Source organism: Equus caballus, chromosome 5, assembly GCF_041296265.1.
Source record: "Equus caballus isolate H_3958 breed thoroughbred chromosome 5, TB-T2T, whole genome shotgun sequence".
In the NCBI taxonomy this organism is placed as follows: domain Eukaryota; kingdom Metazoa; phylum Chordata; class Mammalia; order Perissodactyla; family Equidae; genus Equus; species Equus caballus.
This window is the reverse complement of record NC_091688.1, coordinates 57294426-57316004: the sequence shown is the minus strand read 5'-3', so window position 1 is coordinate 57316004 and position 21579 is coordinate 57294426. Positions and strand designations below refer to the sequence as shown.

Here is a 21579-nt window from a genome sequence, read left to right as displayed (position 1 = left end):
TAAGTCAGGAACAATAAGAATGAAGAGAAATAGATAGATTATGGAGTCATTTGGCAGTAAAGTTGACAAGAATTGATGACCAATTAATTAGGACTTGTTAGGGGTCAAAGAGGACTCTGAGAGCTCCAGCTTGGGTGACTTAAGTAAATCCTACAACTGACAAAATGTGTTTGTTTTGGATATGTTTAGAATGAGGTAACTTTAGCTGGAGGGGCCTGGTCAGTAGCTGGGAACATGTCTGGATCAGGAGTGAGTGATGAAAGCTGGAGATAAAAATTTAGAATCATCAGGTTTTTTTGGTAACTACCAAAAATGTGTGTGATCTTTTGGTTAAAGTGAACTTCTTCCTTTACATCTGCTCCATAATATGTGTTTGAGACATTTTTACTCTTTCCGTGCTGTTAATGATAGGATTCCGGACCACCATTTGCCTAGGGAGCAACTGAGTACCTGAAGCAGAGAGAAAGCTCAAAGGGAAAGACTTGATCATTTAGTGAACTCAGAATGTATCTGTGCTCTAGGAATAAGAGACTAGGCTGGCCTTCAAAGGACAAAGAAGAACCTAGAGATCCACTTTCACAGCCCTTTCTGGCATGTAACTCCAGAGGGGTTTTTTTGGTTTATTTTAAAATCACTAGCTGGACCCTAATGCAAATGTGAGCAGAGTCCTGCAGGCCTCTTCTTTCCACTCCTGGGAGCTGGCTCAGTGTGGCCACACCCATGTGAATGCTCTTAAAGAAAGTTGGTTACCCTTTGTGCTGCCATTTCAACTGACCAGTAGTCCAATGACATTTATGTGGTGAGGATTACCTGACCCTCTCTACAATGGCTGGTAGTTAGCTAGTGCGACTATTCTTTTTCCTTCGCTGAGCGGGTACACATCTGGAGGGCCCTGGAAACCCTTTGGGAGATCAGCCTAATACTAGCTCCTAAGCACTGGGGGATCCCCTTTCTAACAAGACCATTTCCTCGATTGGGGGCTTCCGTAGCATCATAGTTACCTATTGTTCTTTTCCTACAAATGCATAAAGCATTACTATGGGGAAGGGTCATTCTCAACTGTAATGGGGGCAGGAGACCACGCTCTATGTGAATGTTTGCCCTGCTGAGTGCAGTGCAGCTATGCCCAGTCTAAGCATACCACTGTCACAAGAGCTCAAAGGATTGCCGTGCTCCTTCAAATCTGCTTGGAAGTTTTTACCCAAATAAGCCCCCTTTTATGTAGATTATGTAGTGCTAGGGGTAAGTGTGTTTGTGTCCCTTTTGCGTGACTTTGGCCAACACACAGATGTTTTCAGTCTTTAAGGACTGCAAAAAGGATTTTAGTGAGAAGGAAAGAAAAAAGAAAACAACTATTTCCTATCCTGAGAGCCCTAGGGCAGAAAAGATTGTAACCTATCTCTAGCCCAAAGGCAGCCTTAGTATTTGGCAATTTAGTGTAGTCACATGGAGCCAAATTGCCTCTATCACTCACTTCTTCTCCTTTGAAGATTAGACGCACACTAGCTTTATTTTTCATCTTTTCATACTCTACGGTCTTTTGTAACATTTAAAATAGTAACCTGTGGTTTGAGGAGGCCATTAGCCAATTCATTTCCCTTAACAGCACCCACCTGCTGAGCCATTGTGCTCTAGTCTTCTAGCATCCTCTGACCCGGTTTGAATCAGTAGCTATCTGGACAAGGCTTTCTGTTGTGTCCCAACTGTTCAAACATTAAACATTTATTCTTGGTCAAATAGGGGGGAAAAAAGCGAAATTGTTCATATCTTTCCTGTTAGAGTTGCCTTGATATTCATTTGCCCTGCCCAACACATTTACTTCGTAATAGCTAATTTTTATTAGTTCCTTCATATATGCCAGTGTTATGGACTGAATTGTGTCCCCAAAAATTCATATTTTGAAGTCCCAACCCCCAGTATTCCTCAGAATGTGACTGTAATTGGAGATAGGGCCTGTAAAGAGGTAATGAACGTTAAATGAGGTCATTTGGTGGCCCTAATCCAACATGACTGGTGTCCTTATAAGAAGAGGGGGACACCAGGGATGCAAGTGCACAGAGGAAAGGCCGTGTGAGGACAGAGCTAGAAGGCGGCTGTCTGCAAACCAAGAGAAGAGGCCTCAGGAGAACCAAAGCTGCTGTCACTTTGATCTTGGGTTTCTGGCCCCCATTTCTGTTGTTTAAGCCGCCACCCAATCTATGGTATTTTGTTATGTCAGTCCTAGTAAACTAAAACAGTCAGGAATGTCATAACTGCTTTTTATGAATTGATCTCTTTAATAGTCTCAGTTAGCAAATGAGGCAGGTACCAATGAGACAGGGACTCCCAATATAATTTTTGCACACAGCACAAACTCTGTTCAGAGGATGCTCAGGTACTCTGGCTCATAAATGGGTGAGGTGGGGAGAGGAATTAAATGGAGCCAAGCACTTTCCTGACACATGTCTAACTGATGGTGCTCCTGATGCTGTCTAACTGTGCCTACTCCTCGTTCATTATGTTAAGGGAGAATGGTAATGCCCTGCTTTACACCACAGCAAATTCTTACAAGGGTTTATTTATGGAACTGATAAGTCCCTTCTGATCATTCACTGTTCACTTCTAATTTTTTCTTCTATTTTGGTCTCCTTCTTACCCTTCTCTAGGAAATAGCTGGGTAAATATATTTGCATATAACTATCTTTTTCCTTTCCTATATATACTAGTTAAAATTGTGGATCTCAGAGATTATCAAGTTTAGAAACAGACACAAGTATATATAAGAAAATACAATATAATAAAATATTTTAAGAAGTCATTGGGGGTAAGGATGAGTTAATTAATAAATAGTATTGGAGAATCACTTGAAAAGACAATAGATTACCTTACCTTACCTCACAGATTATACCAAAAATTAATTTCAGATGGAGTAAAGATTTAAATGTTAAAAAAGAAACACGGAAGTATTAAAATATAAACTTGAATATTTTTATATAATCTAGGGGGGAAGAAGGCATTTCTAAACATAAGTACTAAAAGAAGGAACAAAAATGGAAAAAACTGATAGATTTGGTAAGAGCAGTGTGGTTGGTCATGGCAGAGTGGAGAGGACCATCTGTGATCCAGTGCTCAGCATTAGTGGATTCAAGGAAGAATTTATAGTAATTAAATCTGTTCTTTCCAGGTATACTTGAGGACAAATAACAAGGAATGCATAAGCTGGCCTCAGGAGACATTTTGGATCATCTGGTAAAGGCTTCACCTCAGCAGATTACAACCATCTTCTAAAGTCTTGGAGATAGTCCCCAAGGAACTTATTGGGAACACAACAAGGTGGTGCCTTAGAGGGAGTGAGGAGGAGGCTTGCAGTTTCACTGCCAGCCCCTTTGTGAGTCAGGGGAGGGCTCTGGCGGAAGATGTGCAAGTGGGGAAGCCATGCAGTCTCCTCCAAGGAGAGGGGCCATCCTCAGATGGCTGAAGTTCATGAGCAACCAAGTTGAAAGTCGCCAAAGAATGTTCATGTTTTAATACATATAATAACACGATAGCCAATGTTTATGTAACGTTTTAAATTTTTTATAGGACTTTTACACACAACCGTGCTCTTTCAGAAATAGTATGGGTTATGATGATAGATTTGAGTTTGAATTCTGGTTCAACCTATTGGCTATGTGATCTTAGGTAAGTTACTTAACCTCAGGACCTGTTTTCTCCTCTGTTTTCACCACCTCAGCAGTGGTGCTCTGGTCAAGGTGATACCCACTTATGGGATAAGGATTGAGTGAGACAAATCCCTAGTATGACATTTGACACATGGGAAGCACTTGATTTCCTTTCCTTCTCTAAATATGGTTATTTGCATCAGTGGACCTCAAACTTCCACGATAGTTACTTGTTTATAAAGGTAACATTTTCTCTTCATCTATGTTTCATGTTACACAGTGGTTCTTAACTCCAGCAATGGGGGTGGAGGTGGTGATGTCTATGTTGTTAAAAAGCACCTGCACCTCTCTACTCCCTCACTGAGAATCACTGGTCTACACTTTGGTACCCTAAGTATCTCTCGCTAGTTTCATATTTTTGTTTGGTATTTTTCATTCAGCTTGATTTCAGTGAAGTAAGGATTTGCCTCCATAGGAGGGCGATACATTAAGCTAATGAAAAAGATAGTTGATAAATTACCTTCTCATGTGTAGCTAGATGCCAGGGGGCATTTTTTTCTTGGGGTGAAGTATTAATGGAAAGAATGGTGGAAAGACTGAGGGTACTCAGGGCCTACTGGAGGGTCAGTTGGGCCATATGGGAGAAAATGGAAAAAAGGGACGGTGAGAGGAACTGAAGACAATTGTTTTTCTCATAGATCCTCATTTGGTAGTCTGTGACTTGGCTTCTTCTGGAGTACCTACTGCCTCGCAATAGAAACTGTTCTCTTTATGCTGTGCCTCTGTCACACTTCCTGTCTCACCTACCCTGGATAGGAGACCTGGACCCAGTGCTTGAGTCATATATGGCTACCTGAGCCGACTCATCAAAGTCATATTAAGTTCCTTAAGGTCTTGGAATTTTATTTGTCAAAATGTAAATAGTTCTGCCTATAATGATACGTGAATGGTTGCAAATAAAATTTGGTAACTGCAAATATGGAAGGCAAAGAGAAAGGAAATTGTCTCGGTCTACTATGACCCGCTCACAGGCTAGATTAACTTAGCATCACTTTTGACTTGTTCTAAAGAAGGGCCGTAGGACCAAGTTATCCATAAAGTTCTTTTTGGAAGTATTTAAAGTTTTGGGTAAGGGACCTCAAAATTGAAATTACTAAGGATACTTCTTAAGCCAGGCAGAGAGATTTGAACTGGAGATAAGACAGAGCTGAAGGTCAAGTTATGACTTTGAGAAAAGACAGGCGTATCATTACCTGGGAGAGCCATGCCTTTCAAATAGACACAGAGGCTCCTGTAGTTGTAACTACAGACCTCCCTTCCAGGCTCTGACTTAACTGCTTTGGCCCAGCAGACACCATCAGTAAACAAACCCTCTTGGGAGTATCTGCTTGACCCTCTTTTATAAAAATAAACTTCCAAGGGCTGCCTGGGCCCCGTCCTTATTTTGTCATCATCTTCAAGGGAGTCTGGGTACACACTAATGAAGAGCAATAGACAAGACTGCGTGTGATTTTGTGCTAAACTGCATATATAGACAAGATAAGAGAATAAAATCCTGGTGCATAAGACCACTCAGAGACGGCTTCCTGGGGAAAGAAGAATTTTTGCTTCAGGGTAGGTAGAATTTAAAGAAAGGCAAGAGAGAGCATAGCCCAGGTTCTGTTTTATGTGACTGTTAATTTTCACTCATGGCTCCCATACTGAAACTCATGGAGATGATGGATGAGAAAGAGGATATAAGACAAGGTTAGAAGAAGCAAGGAGCTCAGGCACATAGTAAGACAGTCTGAATTAGAGCAGCCAGTTGAACATGTGGAGACTTCACCGGCTGGAGGGAGATTGAGAATTACAAGTTTCAGTAGAACCAAAGCACACCACATATACCCTCAGGCAGAAGCCTTATTATGCAATAATGACCCCGTACACGCCCCATTTCCCAATTAACAATGCACAGATTGAGGTCACTGTGCACTTAAAACAAATCTTCATACAACCTGGGTAGAGCTGGTAGCCAACACTTTACCTTGAAGTTTGATTTGTGCGTTTCCTCAGATATTTAATACTTCTGAAATGTTTTAGCCTTTGACATCTAGATTTGAGCTTCCCAAATGTTTGTAGCGTACATTATATTCTGGTCCTTGCACTTCAGCTGATATGATGCATCTGTTGTCTAATGCGTCTGCTGTGCGCTCATGGACAAGGCCAAAGAATTAATCTGGGTTGGGAGTGTTTATGCTTTCACAGTTTGCTTTCTCAGTTTTGTTCATCATTGTTCTCTTCTTGTAAAAGGCCTATTGGGACCAAGCTGGGAATGCAGCCGAGAACCCCTGGGAATTTGCCCATTGGCAATTAAGTTTTCTATAGATTTTATCCCTGTGCCAAGTACCAGTGTGGTTTTTGGCGAGTTGTATAACCTGGGGATAGCCGATTACCCACACTTCACCCTGAGCCTCTGCGTCTTCATCTGAAAAGTGAAAGGACTAGGAAAGATGATTTTGAGGTTCTTCCACCTCTAAGATTTGAGAATTTGATAATTCCTGAGTAATAAAAGTCAGATTTTTTTGACACTAGAGCAATGAGTTTGTCCACTTATACGTATGGTCCCACATTTATCTGCCTCAAGCTCACTGTCACCACTTATTTTTCCAGATGGAGACATGCAAGGCTGGTAAAGCCTAGTGGAGTTTACTTAAGAAACTAGACCCAGCCACTGGGCCCATGCTCACCGGCTCCCATCATTCACTTCCATTCATTTATCCATTCATTCAACAAACATTTATTGAGGGCCTATTATGTGCTAGGTACTAATCTTTAGAACTTCATCTATGGCTTTTTATTCATCTTGCCTTATACTCACTTTCTTTGACAAATCAGGCACACAACAGTATAGGAAATATGTATTTAATCATTCTCTTGAACTGTCAGAACTCTAAAATCAAGCTTTCTATAACAAAATGTAATATAGTCATGGTAGGTCCAAAGTGACAGGGAGGCAGTGGTCAACCGTGAAAAGTGTGGAAAGGAGGCTGGAAACAGTATTTTTTCTATCAAAGCTTCATTCCTCAGGGCCTTGTTTTAAAGCTTCCTTGCCCCTGCTTTCAGAAGTCTCTTTGTTTTCAAGGAAGGTTCATGTTTTTGTTGCCTTAATTTGAATTTTGACTAGGCAGGGTCCTGAGATCAAAATTCAGAGAGAACTTGAGATGGATCTCAGGCGGCTCTCTCATGGAACTTGATTTGTAGAGTAGAATGCAGGGAAAGAAACTTAGAAGCTCAACCAGCTGATAATCCCATCAGGAATTCCTGGTTGCCCGAAAGGGTTCTGGCTCTCTGTGCTGAGGCAGCAGCCAGAGACAGTCTAATGGCTATTTTTAGGAAGCAAACAAGTTTGTTTGCTCTCCTCCTTTTAGTTCTTTTTCTCCTCTACATCAGTGTTTGTTAATCTCAGCACAATTGACATTTGGGGCTGGATAATTCTTTGTTGTAGTGGATGTCCTGTATATTATAGGATGTTGAGCAGCATCCCTGGGTTCTATCCACTAGACGCCAGTAGCACCACTCCCCTCAAGGTGTGACAACTAAAATTGTCTCCAAGCATTTCCAGATGTCCCCTGGAGGGTGTGCAAAATCACTCCGGTTGAGTCCCACTGCTCTAGATGCTGTTGAAAGCTGAGGTCATCACTGTCCATGCAGGATAGAAAATAGAAGCCTCAAACCTTGTGATGACATAATGCCACATACAGTCAAGATGAGAGGTCCTTTCCTAGACCATTCAAGGATGAACATCGTCTGAGAGATAAAAATGGCATTGTTTTAAAAAGGAAGTGCTCAGATAATTTAGATAAACAGTGTCACTTAACTACATTTTTTACATTAAAATTATAATCATTTTCCACATTTCTTTAGCATTTGTCAGGTGGTAGGAGATGCCAGGCCACTGTTGGAAGCATCATAATCATAATGAAAAGTGAATCATTTGACCCATCACTAAAATGCAGCCACCTCTGAATTGTGAAGTGGCAACTGATTAGCAGCTTCTTACTGTATCCACTACAGTTTAATCTGTGAATTATAAAACATGGTTATATTGCAATCGGAACTTACTAGGAACTTCCTCAGAGCAGCATTATAGCAATATAACTAAAGATTCAGAGTCAAGGGAGACGCGGTATCCCATCCTCTCACTCCCTGCATGGGGATGGGTAAGGGAGGTCCCTGAGAAATGGGGGTGCACGTGTCTCCACATGCCTTTTACTTAGCAGTCTCAACACACTTCTCTGGTTCAGATGAATTCTTTTCTCAACTTTTAATATATGTCTTTGAAGGTGTATTTATCTTGCTCATATTGGAGTCTTCTGTGGGTTGCTTTTGGCTTCTTTTTGCTTCTTGATCTTACTTGTTCACTCAAGACTTCTAGACATGAATTCATTCCCCCCCAGAAATATAAAACTAGGTCATATCTTGTGGTGAAATAGTTCTTTAGATCCCTGGGATTCTGAAAATAACAGCAATAAGATACCATTACAACCATTCAGCAAACATTTGTTGAGAACTGGAAGCCCCCTGCCACTGCATGAGTGTATCTCTTGTTCAGAAATGGACTTGTTTGCCTGTATTTTCATGACACTCTATCAAGGCCACATGGTACCATGGGTTTTTGGGGGAAAGGAGATGGTTTGAGTCTGTCCCTAAAGGAAGAGATCATTCTCAGAGCAAACAGATGAGATCAGCACGTTCAGAGTGGTGTGGCTGTAGACTCTCAGAGCAAACAGGAACTGAGAGATGCTCAAGGGATAATTTCCTCAGTTTCCTCCAGTGACAACCATTGAGGTTGGAAATGATGGGAACTGGCAGGTTTCCTTAGTAGAAAACCTATTTGTGCGCTGCACAGTAGTGAGTGTTTGGAGAACAGGAGAAAGAATGAAAAGCAGATCAACAGATCTTTGCCTGCCCTTGAGGACTGAACAATCTAGGAATGGAATATATGTGCCTTAGAGAATATAAGATATCATAAATTATACATGCATGCCAAGGGGATGTGAAATGAAAGGACCATCAGGAAAGGGGGTGTAGGCTAGGAAGCACTTTATTGAAATGGGTGAAGGAAGTGTGAATCTGAATTGCCATGGGGTAGAGGAGATTTCCAGGAAGGGGCAGTGAGAGAGGGAGCAAGGCCAGAGAACAGTAGTAGGCAGCTGAGGGAAGAAGGAAGCTCAGGGAGAGAAACTGTTAGAGAGCTGTGACTGCACAGCAGAGGATTTTACCTCTGATACGGTAGTGTCCAGAGAGTCACTTTAGGTTCCAGAGCAAAGGGATGCTGTGGTGAAAATAGTGTTTGAGTCATTTTATTCTGGCACCTTGTTTCCCGTCGCCTGAAGCGGGGAGAGGAAGGAGCAAGCACAAGGTTTTAGAACTAGTCTGGGTGTGAGATGATGAAGGCTGGATTAGGGTCAATCTGAGGCAACACAGGAAGGTGCTGGAGGGCTTGGTAACAAAATGACGTGAAGGACTGAGGGGACAAAAATAGCTCTAAGGTTGTGAGCTTGGAGGCATGGTGGTGATGTCACTGAGTCTTGATGTGGTAGATACTTCACAAATAGCAGTGAAATCCAGAGTAACTGGAGAGGGCTAAGCAGCAATTTCTCTTCAATAAGATATTTTTGCCTTCATGGATGACTCAGTCAATGGAAAGGTGTTTGCATTTACACAAATATTTAAATTGCATAGAGTTGTTTTTCCTGTAAGTCTGTCAAGGAGGTCTGTAGGCTTTGTTAACAAATGCTTACCTTTCACAATGCCAGTGGAAATAGTGCCAACTGCCCTGGCGTTAATAAGTGTTTCTCTCTGAGGCTGATGCTAGAGGCTGCTTGACTCTTGTTAGGAACACCAGCACACACAGAATGGACTCCCCCACACCATTTGTGACTCATCTCACCTGTTGTACCGGTGACTTTGCATGTTTCTGTATGGCCAAGGCTTATTATTTTAGCATCAGGTGAGGGGAGAGAGGCAGGAGTGCCCAGGTGATGGCAAAGAAGGAAGAGACACCCAGGGAGGCCTTTGAGGTCAGCAGCTGTAGGTGACTCCGCCTTTTAATCTCAGAGTCTGTAAGGGGCGACAAAGAAGTTCAGGGTCATAGAGGAAAAGCTGGATGTCATCTTTATATGGCTGGTTAGCAAACAAAAGTAGCTGAAATACAGAGCAAGTTGTTCCTAATGCAACTTGTACCCCAATTTGGGGGCAATATTGTACCCCATTCTCTACCTTATTGTCACTGGCTTAAAAGCAGAGCTGTCCCTTCCTTCAAAGAAAGTTCTATTCTGTGGAACTTCCACTCCAGTGAGCACTCAGCCAGATGAAAAACCACACCAATAAAGAGATTGTTATTGCTTACCAAATAAAGAATAGGCTAAACCAACAGTCACGGCCACTCCTTGGTTTCAGACACATTTTTACCCCCAGGCAATGACCTTTATATGTTCTGTGTCATTCATTTTCATCACACCACTACAAAGTGATGAGAAAGCATTGTTCTCATTTTGAAGTAGAGAAAGGTAGAAGTGAGGGAGTGAAATTACTCTTCTTTTACTCTGTTTTCTCCCTAGGCAATCCAGTCTCAATTCATTTCAGCTCTGACACTTACTAGTTGTGTGACTTTAGGCAAGTTGCTGGATCTATACATGCCTCAGTTTCTTCCTTTATGAAACAGAGCTAAAATAATGATGATCTACATCATAGGGTTCTTATGAGGATTAATGAGTCAATACATGTAAAGCGCTTAGAACGGTGCCTGGCACAATAGTAAGCACTCAATAAGTATTAGCTATAAAAACAACAGTAACCTCACTCAAGCCTAATAAGCATTACTTCCATTAACCTGATCATTTCCAACGCCACCTCCTTAGCCTGAACTCTGTCCTGAGTTCCACATCTGGATTTACAGTTGCTACTGTGTATGTCAGTTAAAAACATAATTATTCAATACATATTTTTGAGCACCTACCGTTGGGGTTCAAAGGACTCCAATAAATAACACCTTGTTCCTCAGCTGGGTTCTCAGCCAATTAAAGAGTAAGACAAAAAGAGTGAGGCAACTGGAAGACCAAAATATCACCTTCATTACTGATAAATCTGATAATAAAGGATGAAACTTTGTCTGCAGGCAAGTGGGCTGCAGCCCAGACTTTGACAGGCAGCACCAGACTGGGGCAGGCTTCCTCCTGCAAGGGCAAGATTTTATCCCTGGAAAACTGATGGCTCTGAGGGGCAGAGTAGAATGTATGCTTCCTGAGGGTTAGCTAGAGAGAAAAGGAAAAAGAAGGAGCTGAGCTACTTATGTTCAGCTTCTCCTAATAAACTCATCAATCAGATGAATCAACCCTCCTTTTCTGGGGAGGAGTGAAAGAGGGGAGAAGCAAGAGGCTAGAATGGTTGCACTGGTGGGGCTTCCTTGTGGAAGGAAATATGTGGAGTAGAGATGAAGCATTCTCCCCAAAACTTATTGTATGCTGGGCAATGTGCTAAGCATTGGACATCTCTTCCTAGGTACACAGTGGACACTTTCAACTCAGCATCTCTAAAACTCTCATCTTCTTTCCAAACATGTTGCTTCTCCTATGATTTCGTTTTTTTGTTGATAGCATTACTAACCTCCTAAACAACCTGGGTAGACATATCAGACCCATTTTGACTTGTTCTTTCTCTTGTCCTTCACGTTTGTGTCACCAAGTCCTGTAAATTATTGTCTTCATTAACTTCTGATTCTTTCCCCTTTCCTTCCCATTGCCATTGCCCCAGTTAAGGCCTTCATAATTTCTCCACTGGACCATTGACATGGGTTCCTGACTTCATACCTTCCTATTCTATCAAAACTATTCTTCTCCTTCAAAACCCAGCTTGAACTCTGCCTCATCTACTGAGTCACTGCAGTCATAATTAACAACTGTTCCCCTAGGCACCATATCTACACTGTGATTAACTTCTCTTATGACAATTGTGCTATTCATCTCAGCATTTCATGGGACTTAAAATTTGCTTTGTACCTGTTTGGCACATAATAGATACTTGTTGAATGAATGACCTAAATTAGCAGTATTGTCATAGAACACAGGATATAAACCACATGGCCTCATAAAATTGTTTTAAAATGTGTATTGAGTACCTACCTATCTGTGTATGGCAAGAAGGAATTATGTTATTTTATAAATTTTGAGCTATGTCTTGCTGCCAAAAGTTGTATTTAGTCCTAGTACTGATAAATGGAACACTTGTTCTCATGTATCCAATAAGCATGTATGGAAAAAGAATCTGCTCAATGAATAAAAGATGTACTCAAATTCTGTGGTTTGTTCAGTTATTGCGCCTTCTATTAGAAGGCATTATTTATACTGGGAGCTTTTTATTGAGATCTGAACTGAGATACTGTTGTTAACACCTATTGTTTTAAATGCCAATGCTTCCTTCCCCCTTTCTCTTCCGAGAAAACCTTCCATCAGGTACCACCTCATTAGTCTAGGTGTGGGCAACTGACCCAACTTGAGCATGCCTGCGAATGTACGAAAGGAGTGAGGGATTGAGGTTCAGTCTGGTTACTCCCTTGAGTGAAAGAGACTTTTAAAGCTAGGAGTTGTTGGTAACCACATCCTGCCCTGTAGACTGAAACAACAGAGAGTAAATTAGAGAGTAAAGAGAGAATAAAGAAGAAATGAGAGACAGAGAATACCAATGGAATTTAAGTTCCTGGTTTCAGCTGTTCGTGAATCCAAATTGCACTTTCTGTCCTTGTTTCCACAAGACATCCTAGTACCCTTTTAATAAATTCCCCTTTTTGCTCAGGCTTACTTGAGTTGGTTTTCTGTTGCAGGTAACTAAGATTATTCTAACCAGTACAGTCACCGTTTGTTCCTCAGGATGGCGGAAGAACTCTCTCTTTATATATGTATAATTTTTTTTATTAGATAACTTTTTTTTATTGTGGTAAAAAAATACCATAAAATTTATCATCTTAATCGTTTTTAAGTGTCTAGTTCAGTAGTGTTAAGTATATCCACATTGTTGTGAAACAGAGCTCCAAAACTTTCCCATCTTGCAAATCTGAAACTCTATACTCATTAGACAATAACTCCCCTTCCTTCTCCCTCCCCACTAGCTGCTGGTAACCAGCATTCTACTTTCTGTTTCTATGAACTTGACTACTTTAGATACCTCACATAACTGGAATCATATAGTATTTGTCTTTCTCTGACTAACATGTCACTTAGCATAATATCCTGAAAATTCATCCATGTAAAAAGATTTCCTTCCTTTTTAAGGCTCAATAATATTCCACTGTATATATATACTGCATTTTGTTTATCCATTCATCTATTCATAGACATTTTGGGTTGCTTCCACCTTTTGGCTATTGTGAATAATGTTGCTGTGAACATGGTGTGTATATATCAATTTGAGACACTGCTTTCAATTCTTTGGGGTATGTACACAGACACAGAATTGCTGGATCATATGGTTGTTCTATTTGTAATTTTTTGAGGAACTTCTATACTGTTTTTCCATAGCAGTTGCATCATTTTACAATTCACCAACGTGCACAAGGGTTTCAGTTTCTCCACATCCTCACCAACACTTTATTTATTTATTTTTGATCATAGCCATCCTAATGGGTGTGAGGTGATATTGTGTATTTGATGTGTATTTGATTTGCATTTCTCTGATGATTAGTGATGTTGAGCATCTTTTCATATGCTTGTTGGCTGTTTGTATATCTTCTTTGGGGAAATGTCTATTCAATGCATTTGCCCATATTTTAACTGGGTTATTTGATTATTTTGTTGTTGAGTTGTAGGAGTTCTTTATGTACTCTGAATATAAACCTCTTATCAGATAAATGATTTGCAAATATTTTCTCCTGTGCCATTGACTTTTTTTTTTTTAAAGATTTTATTTTTTCCTTTTTCTCCCCAAAGCCCCCTGGTACATAGTTGTATATTCTTTGTTGTGGGTCCTTCTCGTTGTGGCATGTGGGACGCCGCCTCAGCGTGGTTTGATGAGCAGTGCCATGTCCGCGCCCAGGATTTGAACCAACGAAACACTGGGCCGCCTGCAGCAGAGTGCGCGAACTTAACCACTCGGCCACAGGGCCAGCCCCCCATTGACTTTTAATATATATAACTTTAAATAAAAAAATAAGCTGATGAAAATATGATTTATTGAGTTAAATTCAGCAAACATTTATAGTGTACTTACAATACACAAGGTCTTCTGCTTGGCACTAGACTTTATTTAAGACAGCAGTTTTCCTGACATACTCCTTTCTCTACAGTTTGAATTCAGTTTAGCCCTGGGAGGTATGGTCTTAAAAGTCATAATTCAGTCTGTGCATTTTCTTAACACTAGCTCAACCATAGGTTGTGTATCCACTAAAGCACTGCAGGGAGACTAGGGTGCCAGTTCAATCTAGAGCTTTCAGATTGATCATGGGCCAGTATTAGTGGGATCTTGAGCCAGTCCCAGAAGGCTTGAATAAGACTAAATCAGACTCGTAAGACCTTTAGTCTTCAGATTGAAAAACTTCTCAAAGGCAGGCTAGAACCAAACCAGTTTTGGAGGGCTTGAGATTTAGATCATGACCTGAATATATCAAAGATGTCAAATAATTGTGGCTTCCCCACTGCTCCACCAAAGCAGTCCTCCTGAGTAAGGCTCAGAATCGTAAGCACTGCTTTCCAGGCAACCACTGCCTATCAATGAGAAGGCATACAAAATGAAGCCTGATTGCCGTCTTTGACCTATATGCCAAAAACATTGTTTTGTGTTAGTCTTCTTCTTACGTACTATAGTCCCAGCTGGAATTGTCATCAAGGTCTCAAGGACTCTAGAGCTTTCTGTACCCTGGTACATAATATATCTGTTAAAGAAATTAGATTTTAATTTAGATTTGATTCTCCCCCCAATAAATCCATACAAAAAAGGTGGAGGAACTCACCTGTCACTTTGATATCCCCCGTGGCTTTGGCAATGTTGTTCTCAATCATACAGGAGTATGTGTTGTTGATTGTGACATTGTAGAGTACAGACACAACCTTCATGGTCACATTCTCAGAGTTCAGCTCAAAGCTGGTGTTGGAGACTTTTGAGAAGTTGGCTCCCTGGTCAACCTGGGACGCCCAGACGACTGTAGGCTGGGGGAACCATCGGGGAGCCTCACATCGTAAGCTCTCTGAGCTGGCATTATATTCCACATTCACTTCTGGGATGCTGAAGGCTGCAGAGTTGAAGGTTAAAAGGGGCAGATGTCAAGGTCAGACAGATAAGGCAACATAAAGGCAACATAAGGCAACTTTGAAGTGCTAGGTCTTAAAAACAGTCATTTCCACCATTGAACTGACTCAGTACTTGTCCAGTGGGCTGTCCGTGTATGGTCCATTGTAATGTAGATGCAAATAATGATTTGCCGTAGTATTGCTATACATCACAATCCTTTGACCAATATCACAAACTCTAAGAACTTAAGTTCTAGGTATAATTGTTAAAACAGATAAATTTCTCCAAGGAAGAGGAGTTCCAGTGATCACAAAAACGTTTATCCCTTAGGGAAATTGAGCATTTTCCCAGGCACCTGTGAAGCCTCCTGGATTTTATGTATTTTTCTGCCTGGAGGATAAAGTCAGGGGGCGGGGAACAGAGAAGGAAGAGACAAACGGCATTCACCTGTCACCCACAGAAATTCCATACCCAGGCCTTGTTATCATGGGGATTTGGAATTTGCTTGGGTGGAGACGGTCCAGCCCTGGTATTCAGGGATAGAGACCGGCATTTGTTTTCTCCTAAAACAGTTCTTACTGGAGAGGTCACTGCATTTTGAAAGACTAGCTTCCTTCTCTATCTAGGTAGAGGGTCACTTGTGGAAAAATGTTAAGGCCCGGAATTTTGACTATAAAATGCTTATTATGCCAAAATGGTAAGATACAATTGATTAATTTATTTAGCATCTTCCTTTTCCTGGGACGATGCTGGTGCTGAGTGAGTGGTGAAAGGAAAGCCCTTGCCTTGCCCTTAAAGAGCCTGTTGTCTAGCAGAGGAGGTGAGATGACGTGAGAAACTGAGTGTACCTCACAATGAACCACCATCTATTGAAGGTGTACCCTCTGCCAGGTACCAAATTCCAGACATTATTTCATTTGATCCTCACAGTAGTCCTAGGGATATCTGTTGCTATCTCCATTTTTAAAAATAAGCTTTTAATTTTGGAATAATTTTAGATTTACAGAAAAGTTGCAGAGATGGTATGGAGTGTTCTTGTATACTCCTTACCCGGTCTCCCCTAATGTCAGTGTCCGAAATAACCATGGTGCATTTATCAAAATTGAAAAACTGTCATTGGTACGTTACTATTAACTAAAAGACAGACTTTATTTGTATTTCATCAATTTTTCCACTAATGTCCTTTTTCTGTCCTAGGATCCCATCCAGAATACTACATTGCATTTATTTGTTATATCTTCTTGGGTTCCTCTGCTCTGTGATGGTTTCTCAATCTTTCCATGTTTTTCATGACCTTGACGGTTTTGAGGAGTAATGGTCAGGTATTTTGTAGGATGCCCCTCTGTTGGAATTTGTCTGATGTTTTTCTCACGATTAGACTGAGATTATGGGTTTTGGAGAGGATGAAGACCATAGGAGGTAAAGTGCCCTGCACAGCCCATCACATCAGAGAGTGCATGCTATCAGCATGACTTCCATCACCTGGCTGAGGCACTGCTTGCCAGGTTTCTTTGGAAGCTGGACTCACTAAGTCTAACACACCCTGAGTGTGGTGGTGATGGGGGAGTAACCTCTACCTCTTGAAGGGGGAGGACCTAAATACATCTGTAAAGATTTGTTTCATCTCCCTTATATTTATGTAAGTATGGACTCATGTGTATTTATTTTATACTTAGAGTTATAATTTAATACTATATTGTTTATTTTTTTATTCAAATTGTTCCAGCTATTGGAATCCCTTTCAGTGGGCTCCAGTGTCCCCTTGACATGACCCTATTAATTCCCATTTTAAGATGAAGAAACTGACACTCAGCAAGGGTGCCTTGCCCAGGCCATCTACTTGCCCAAGTCTCGCTCTAGATCTAAGCTTCAAACCATTACATACACATGTTATGAGGTGTCCAAGAAAGGCCTGTGCAGACTAGCTTTGGCTGGGAGGCTTCAGGATACTTTCTGCCTGTCCTTCAAGCTCTTCTCAATGGCGGCCAAATTCTCCACGGGGTCTTTCCCATCCCTTCCCCTCCCTATGTATTTGGATGTGGTATCTTTCTTCCCCTGAATTCCGAAGTCACTCTATTGTCATGTTAAATTGAGTTGGTAAGGAAGGGTGAATTTCATTGGGGGAGAATTAGTGAGTTTATAGGACAATATTGTTTTGGTAAATTCCCTTTGAACTTCTCTTAAAATGTGTCCCGTTGTCATGAGTTCCTGGAAGTACTGATTTCAGACTTGGGCTCGGGCCTACTTAGCATAGAAGAGTCTCAGAACAGATTACAGGTTTCTCTTACTAGCAATACCAGAGGCTACCATAAAAGAGACTATGTTTATTTTGGCAAAATATTTCAAGGAACATACCTGAAAATTCAGAAGAGGCTAGTGTCCAGAACAAAAGATTTGAAGACCTAATATTATACATGGTGGGCTACCTTCGGAGCTGGTGTGGGTCTAGGACAGCAAGGATGGCTGCTAGCAGAATTTGGAGGGCCTTTGTGTGATACTGGTCCCTCATGAGCATAAGCTGATGTTTCATCAGCAATCCATGCCTTTAGCCTCAAATATCTTTTGGCACTTTCCTTCCCTCCCTTCAAAAGTAACTCACCTCCAGTTTTATACTCAAGGTTAGCATTCCCCTTGCCTTTAGAAGTGATGATGTAGCATTTGTAGGTGCCAGCATCTGTGAGTTGCACGTTTTTTAGCCTCAAAGAGGCATTGCCGACAATCACCTGGTCAGCAAACACTGCTGTCCGGCCTCTGAACATTTCATCTTGGTCTGACAGGTCATCTTTGCCTTCTTTGAACTCATGGACCAAGCCCATAGCACCTTCCTTCAGCCACTGTATCACAATATCAGAAAGTTTGATGTCTGGTTCAAAAGTGCAGCTCAGGATTCCATCCTCTCCAATGTTCCCAGCTGAGGTGAGGGTAGTGACTGTGATAAAGTGTTTGCCTGCAATTCAGGAAGCAAGGGTCAGCTCCAAGGGAAGCTCTGGAACTTCGACAACCAAACCCTCCATTACTAGAAGCCAAACAGAGACTTCTGTAATAAATTAGAAATATATAAGAATAGGAGAGGCATAAAAAAAGAAGACACAAGAAGAATAAAAAGAACAGGAAGACAATAGTTTTAATATCTACAGCAGATCTGCCATACATGATAGCTTTTTGAAACCAATCAACCCAAATCGTCTTATTTATTTATTTTTATTATTTTTTTTGTGAGGAAGATTGGCCATGAGCTAACATCTGTTTCCAATCTTCCTCTTTTTGCTTGAGGAAGATTGTTGCTGAGCTAACATCCATGTCAATCTTCCTTTGTTTTATGTGGGATGTTGCCACCACAGCATGGCTTGACAAGCAGTGCTAGGTCTGCACCTGGAATCCGAACCCGCGAGCCCCTGAAGCAGAGCACGTGAACTTAACCACTATGCCACCAGGCCAGCCCCAAGCAACCCAAATCTTGAGGGGCAGCAAGAGGAGAACATATTGGATATGAGGATGAGAATTCAAGTCCTGGCTTTGTCACTTAATAGTCATGTAACCTCTCTGGATCTCAGAAAAATGGAGGTCATGATATCTGTCTTACCTAACTTAAAGGGTTCCTGTGAAGATCAAATCAAATGGATGGAGACTTGGTTTACAAACTGTTATTACACATTGTATAATATATTGTTATTCTTAGTTAACCAGAAATGGCACAGAGTGAAAGCTCATGTTAAATAAATGTGGCTAGTAATTCTAAAGAATGTTAAATTCTAAAGTGCTGTCACTTTTACTTTCATCTCCATTTGAACGATGAGGAAACCAAGGCGTAGAGAAGATAAGTGGCTTGGTGAACGTTATAGTGCTAGCTATGGCATAACAAAGAATGGTACTTAATTAAATTGATTTTTGGCCCAAGATAGAAGCCACTCCCTCCTCTCCAAGCATGCAACCAGTAGAAATACTAATTATGGTGCCAGCCATGTCCACTGCCTCTTCCCCACCTGCCCAACAGACAGCCCACTCAGTCTGTGAAGGATTGGCCAGCTGTTCCTTCTGCACTGGAGGTCGCTGACTGAGGACACCTGTAGGGCTGATTTAATTAACTGAATCTTCTTGAGAAGGTCCTTCTGTGGCTTGGATGTAAGGATAAGGTGAGGATGGTTTTTTGAGCCGAAGAGGAGAGTGGAGCCGACGCAGAGAAGTGTGGAGGAGAGACGATGAGAGAGAAAAATGAGAAGAGCGCTCTATCGCCAGGGCTGCTTTAGACCCCAAGAGTTCTCAGGTCTAGTTCCTGTTCCGATCTCTGAATATCCTTTAAGCAAACACCGTATTTTAAAGTGGCCTGCACAAACCTCTGTTTCTTACAGCCAAAAAAGTCCAACTTGATGGGTGCTGAGCACTTCTCAGCTTCCCTGTCGGTATTCCTGCCTCTCATCCTTACGTCCATCCGATCTATTTCACATGTATTAATCTTACAGGTAGACTTTAAAGTACAATCTAAACATGTCAGTTTTCTAATTACTAGTCTTCCATCGCTCCCAACGGCTGTGGAGTAAAGTTGAGACTAACCAGCATGGCCTTCAAAGCTAAATACTGCATGGCACTTAAGAAATGGTCCATGGATATCAGCTCTTATTGATACCTGTTCAGCCTTATTTCCCACAAACCTTTCATAGTCTATACTATCTATATATATCAAGTGATTTGTCGATTTTCTGCTTTCAACAGAAAAATATATAAGCAAAGCATACATGCTATTTTTCAAATATAAGAGGTAAACATTATGAACATAAGGATATCCTTGGCGTCTCACTTCTTCCAGCCTATAAGGGGTTGGAATTATCTAATTGGCTCCTAGGCCTTTATAAAGTAGATGAAAGTAATTGATGAGGGACAAAACTGGAGCAGCTAAGGTAGATGGATTTATGTTAGAAAGAACAGAGAGCTACTGATGGAGGAAAAATTATAGGTAAAAAAAAGAGGCAGAGAAAACAAAATCCTGTGCGTAGGCTGGGTTGGGAGGCTGGGTTTTGGAGGTTTTGGAGTGGGGAGGAGAGAGACTTTGGAGCAGCTGCCATGCATGGCCATTCTTGTGGGAGATTTGGGAGAGAAATTATGAAAGAGGATAGTGTAAAATTTTGCCATGTAATATGAATGCAACAAACCGCATCCCCTGCCTTGGCATTTTCTTGAACACTGCTTTAAAGATTTAATTTGCTTTTCAATTATTTTTACTGCACAGACCGATATCCAAGACATTCCAGGCTAGAGCTGGTTATACAATCATACTATGCATCTTCACACCCCTGTTCATCTTGCACCCACAATTTATAGTTCCCTCCTCTCTTTTATCACCAGTTATCCAAATTCTACTTATATGCAAGGCTGTTTAGATGGCAGCCCTCACATAAAACCCCCTTTTGATCTGCCAAGACAAAATTAATAGCTTCTCTCTTTACTCTCCCTTAACACTTTCCTTTGCCTTTATTACAGCTATTATAGCAGCTGTCTCCCTCTGCCTTGTCTCTCGTCTATCTCTGGCACTAATTTGTAAGCTTTCCTAGGGCAGAAACTGTCTTAAGCATATTTGCTTAAGTCCTATAATGCTGTGTTGGTTAATTTTGTGTGTCAACTTGACCAGGCCACAGGGTGCCCAGACATTCAGCCAAGCATTCTGGGTGTGTCTGTGAGGATGTTTCTAGATGAGATTAGTATTCAAAAATCAGTAAACAGAGTAAAGCAGATCACCCTCCCTAATGTGAGTGGGCCTCAGCCAATCAATTGAAGGCCTGAATGGAACAAAAAAAGGCTAAGAGGGAACTCCTGCTGCCTGACTGCTCTGAGCTGAGACATTAGTCTTTTCCTGCCTTCCAACTTGAACTCAAATATTGTCTCTTCTCGGGTCTTGAACCTGCTGGCTTTCAGACTGGTACCAGACCACTGGTTCTCCTTATTCTCCAGCCTTGGGACTCAAACTGGAGCTAAGCCATCTGGGTCTTCATCTTGCTGACTGCTGATTTTGGGACTTCTCAGCCTCCATAATCAAGTGAGCCAATTCTTTCTAAATCTCTCTCTCTGCATACACACACATTCTATTGGTTCTGTTTTTCTGGAAAACCCTCACTAACAGAAATTTTGGTACCAAGAAGTGGAGTACAGCTGTAATAAATACCTAAGCAAGTGGAGGAAGCTTTGGAATTGGGTAGTGGGTAGAGGCTGGAAGAGTTAGAAATATGTGTGTTAAGGGCAATTCTGATGAGATCTCAGATGGAAATGAGGAGTATGTTATTGAAAATGGGAGGAAAGGCAATCCTTGTTATAAAGTGCCAAAGAACTTGGCTGAACTGTGTTCTAGTGTTTTGTGGAAGGTTGAACTTGTGAGTCATTAAGTTGGATGTTTAGCTGAGGAGATTTCTAAGCAAAGTGTTGAACGAGCAGATTGGTTACTCCTGACTGCCGATAGTAAAACATGAGAAAGGAGAGGTGAATTGAAGAAGGAATTGTTAAACAAAAAAGAACCATAACTTACAGGTTTGGAGAATTCTCAGCCTATCTATATTGCAAAAATGAGAAAGCTGTACTGAAGGGAACACTAAGGGTGTGGCTGAACAACCATTTGATGAGGAGATCATAGGTGCAGGACTTTACGAGCTTGATAAGCTACCTCAGCAGAAGCCAGGAACAGGGATGGGGCTAA

At 41.3% G+C, this 21579-nt stretch overlaps 1 protein-coding gene and 1 long non-coding RNA gene across 6 annotated transcripts in view; one reads left to right on the top strand and one right to left on the bottom strand.

Moving 5' to 3' along the window:
• LOC106783214 (uncharacterized) overlaps positions 1-11974 on the top strand; it is a 31653-nt gene extending 19679 nt beyond the window's left edge. Inside the window, exon 4 of the long non-coding RNA XR_001380861.3 lies at positions 3164-11974. This is a non-coding gene — a long non-coding RNA (uncharacterized lncRNA). The remainder of the gene's footprint in view (positions 1-3163) is intronic.
• The window catches only part of VTCN1 (V-set domain containing T cell activation inhibitor 1), a 56208-nt gene continuing 41155 nt past the window's right edge, over positions 6527-21579 (bottom strand). For 2 of the 5 annotated variants that reach the window (XM_014740145.3, XM_070267146.1), the window contains exons 3-6: positions 17500-17847; positions 14623-14901; positions 9574-9743; positions 6527-7427 (exon numbers count right to left, since the gene is read on the bottom strand). In XM_014740145.3, the coding sequence (XP_014595631.1) occupies positions 9619-9743; positions 14623-14901; positions 17500-17847 (752 nt within the window). In that variant the 3' untranslated portion in view covers positions 6527-7427; positions 9574-9618. Of the gene's footprint in view, positions 9744-14622; positions 14902-17499; positions 17848-21579 lie in introns of all 5 variants that reach the window. The other 3 variants (XM_070267142.1, XM_070267144.1, XM_070267143.1) reach the window with 2 other exon arrangements.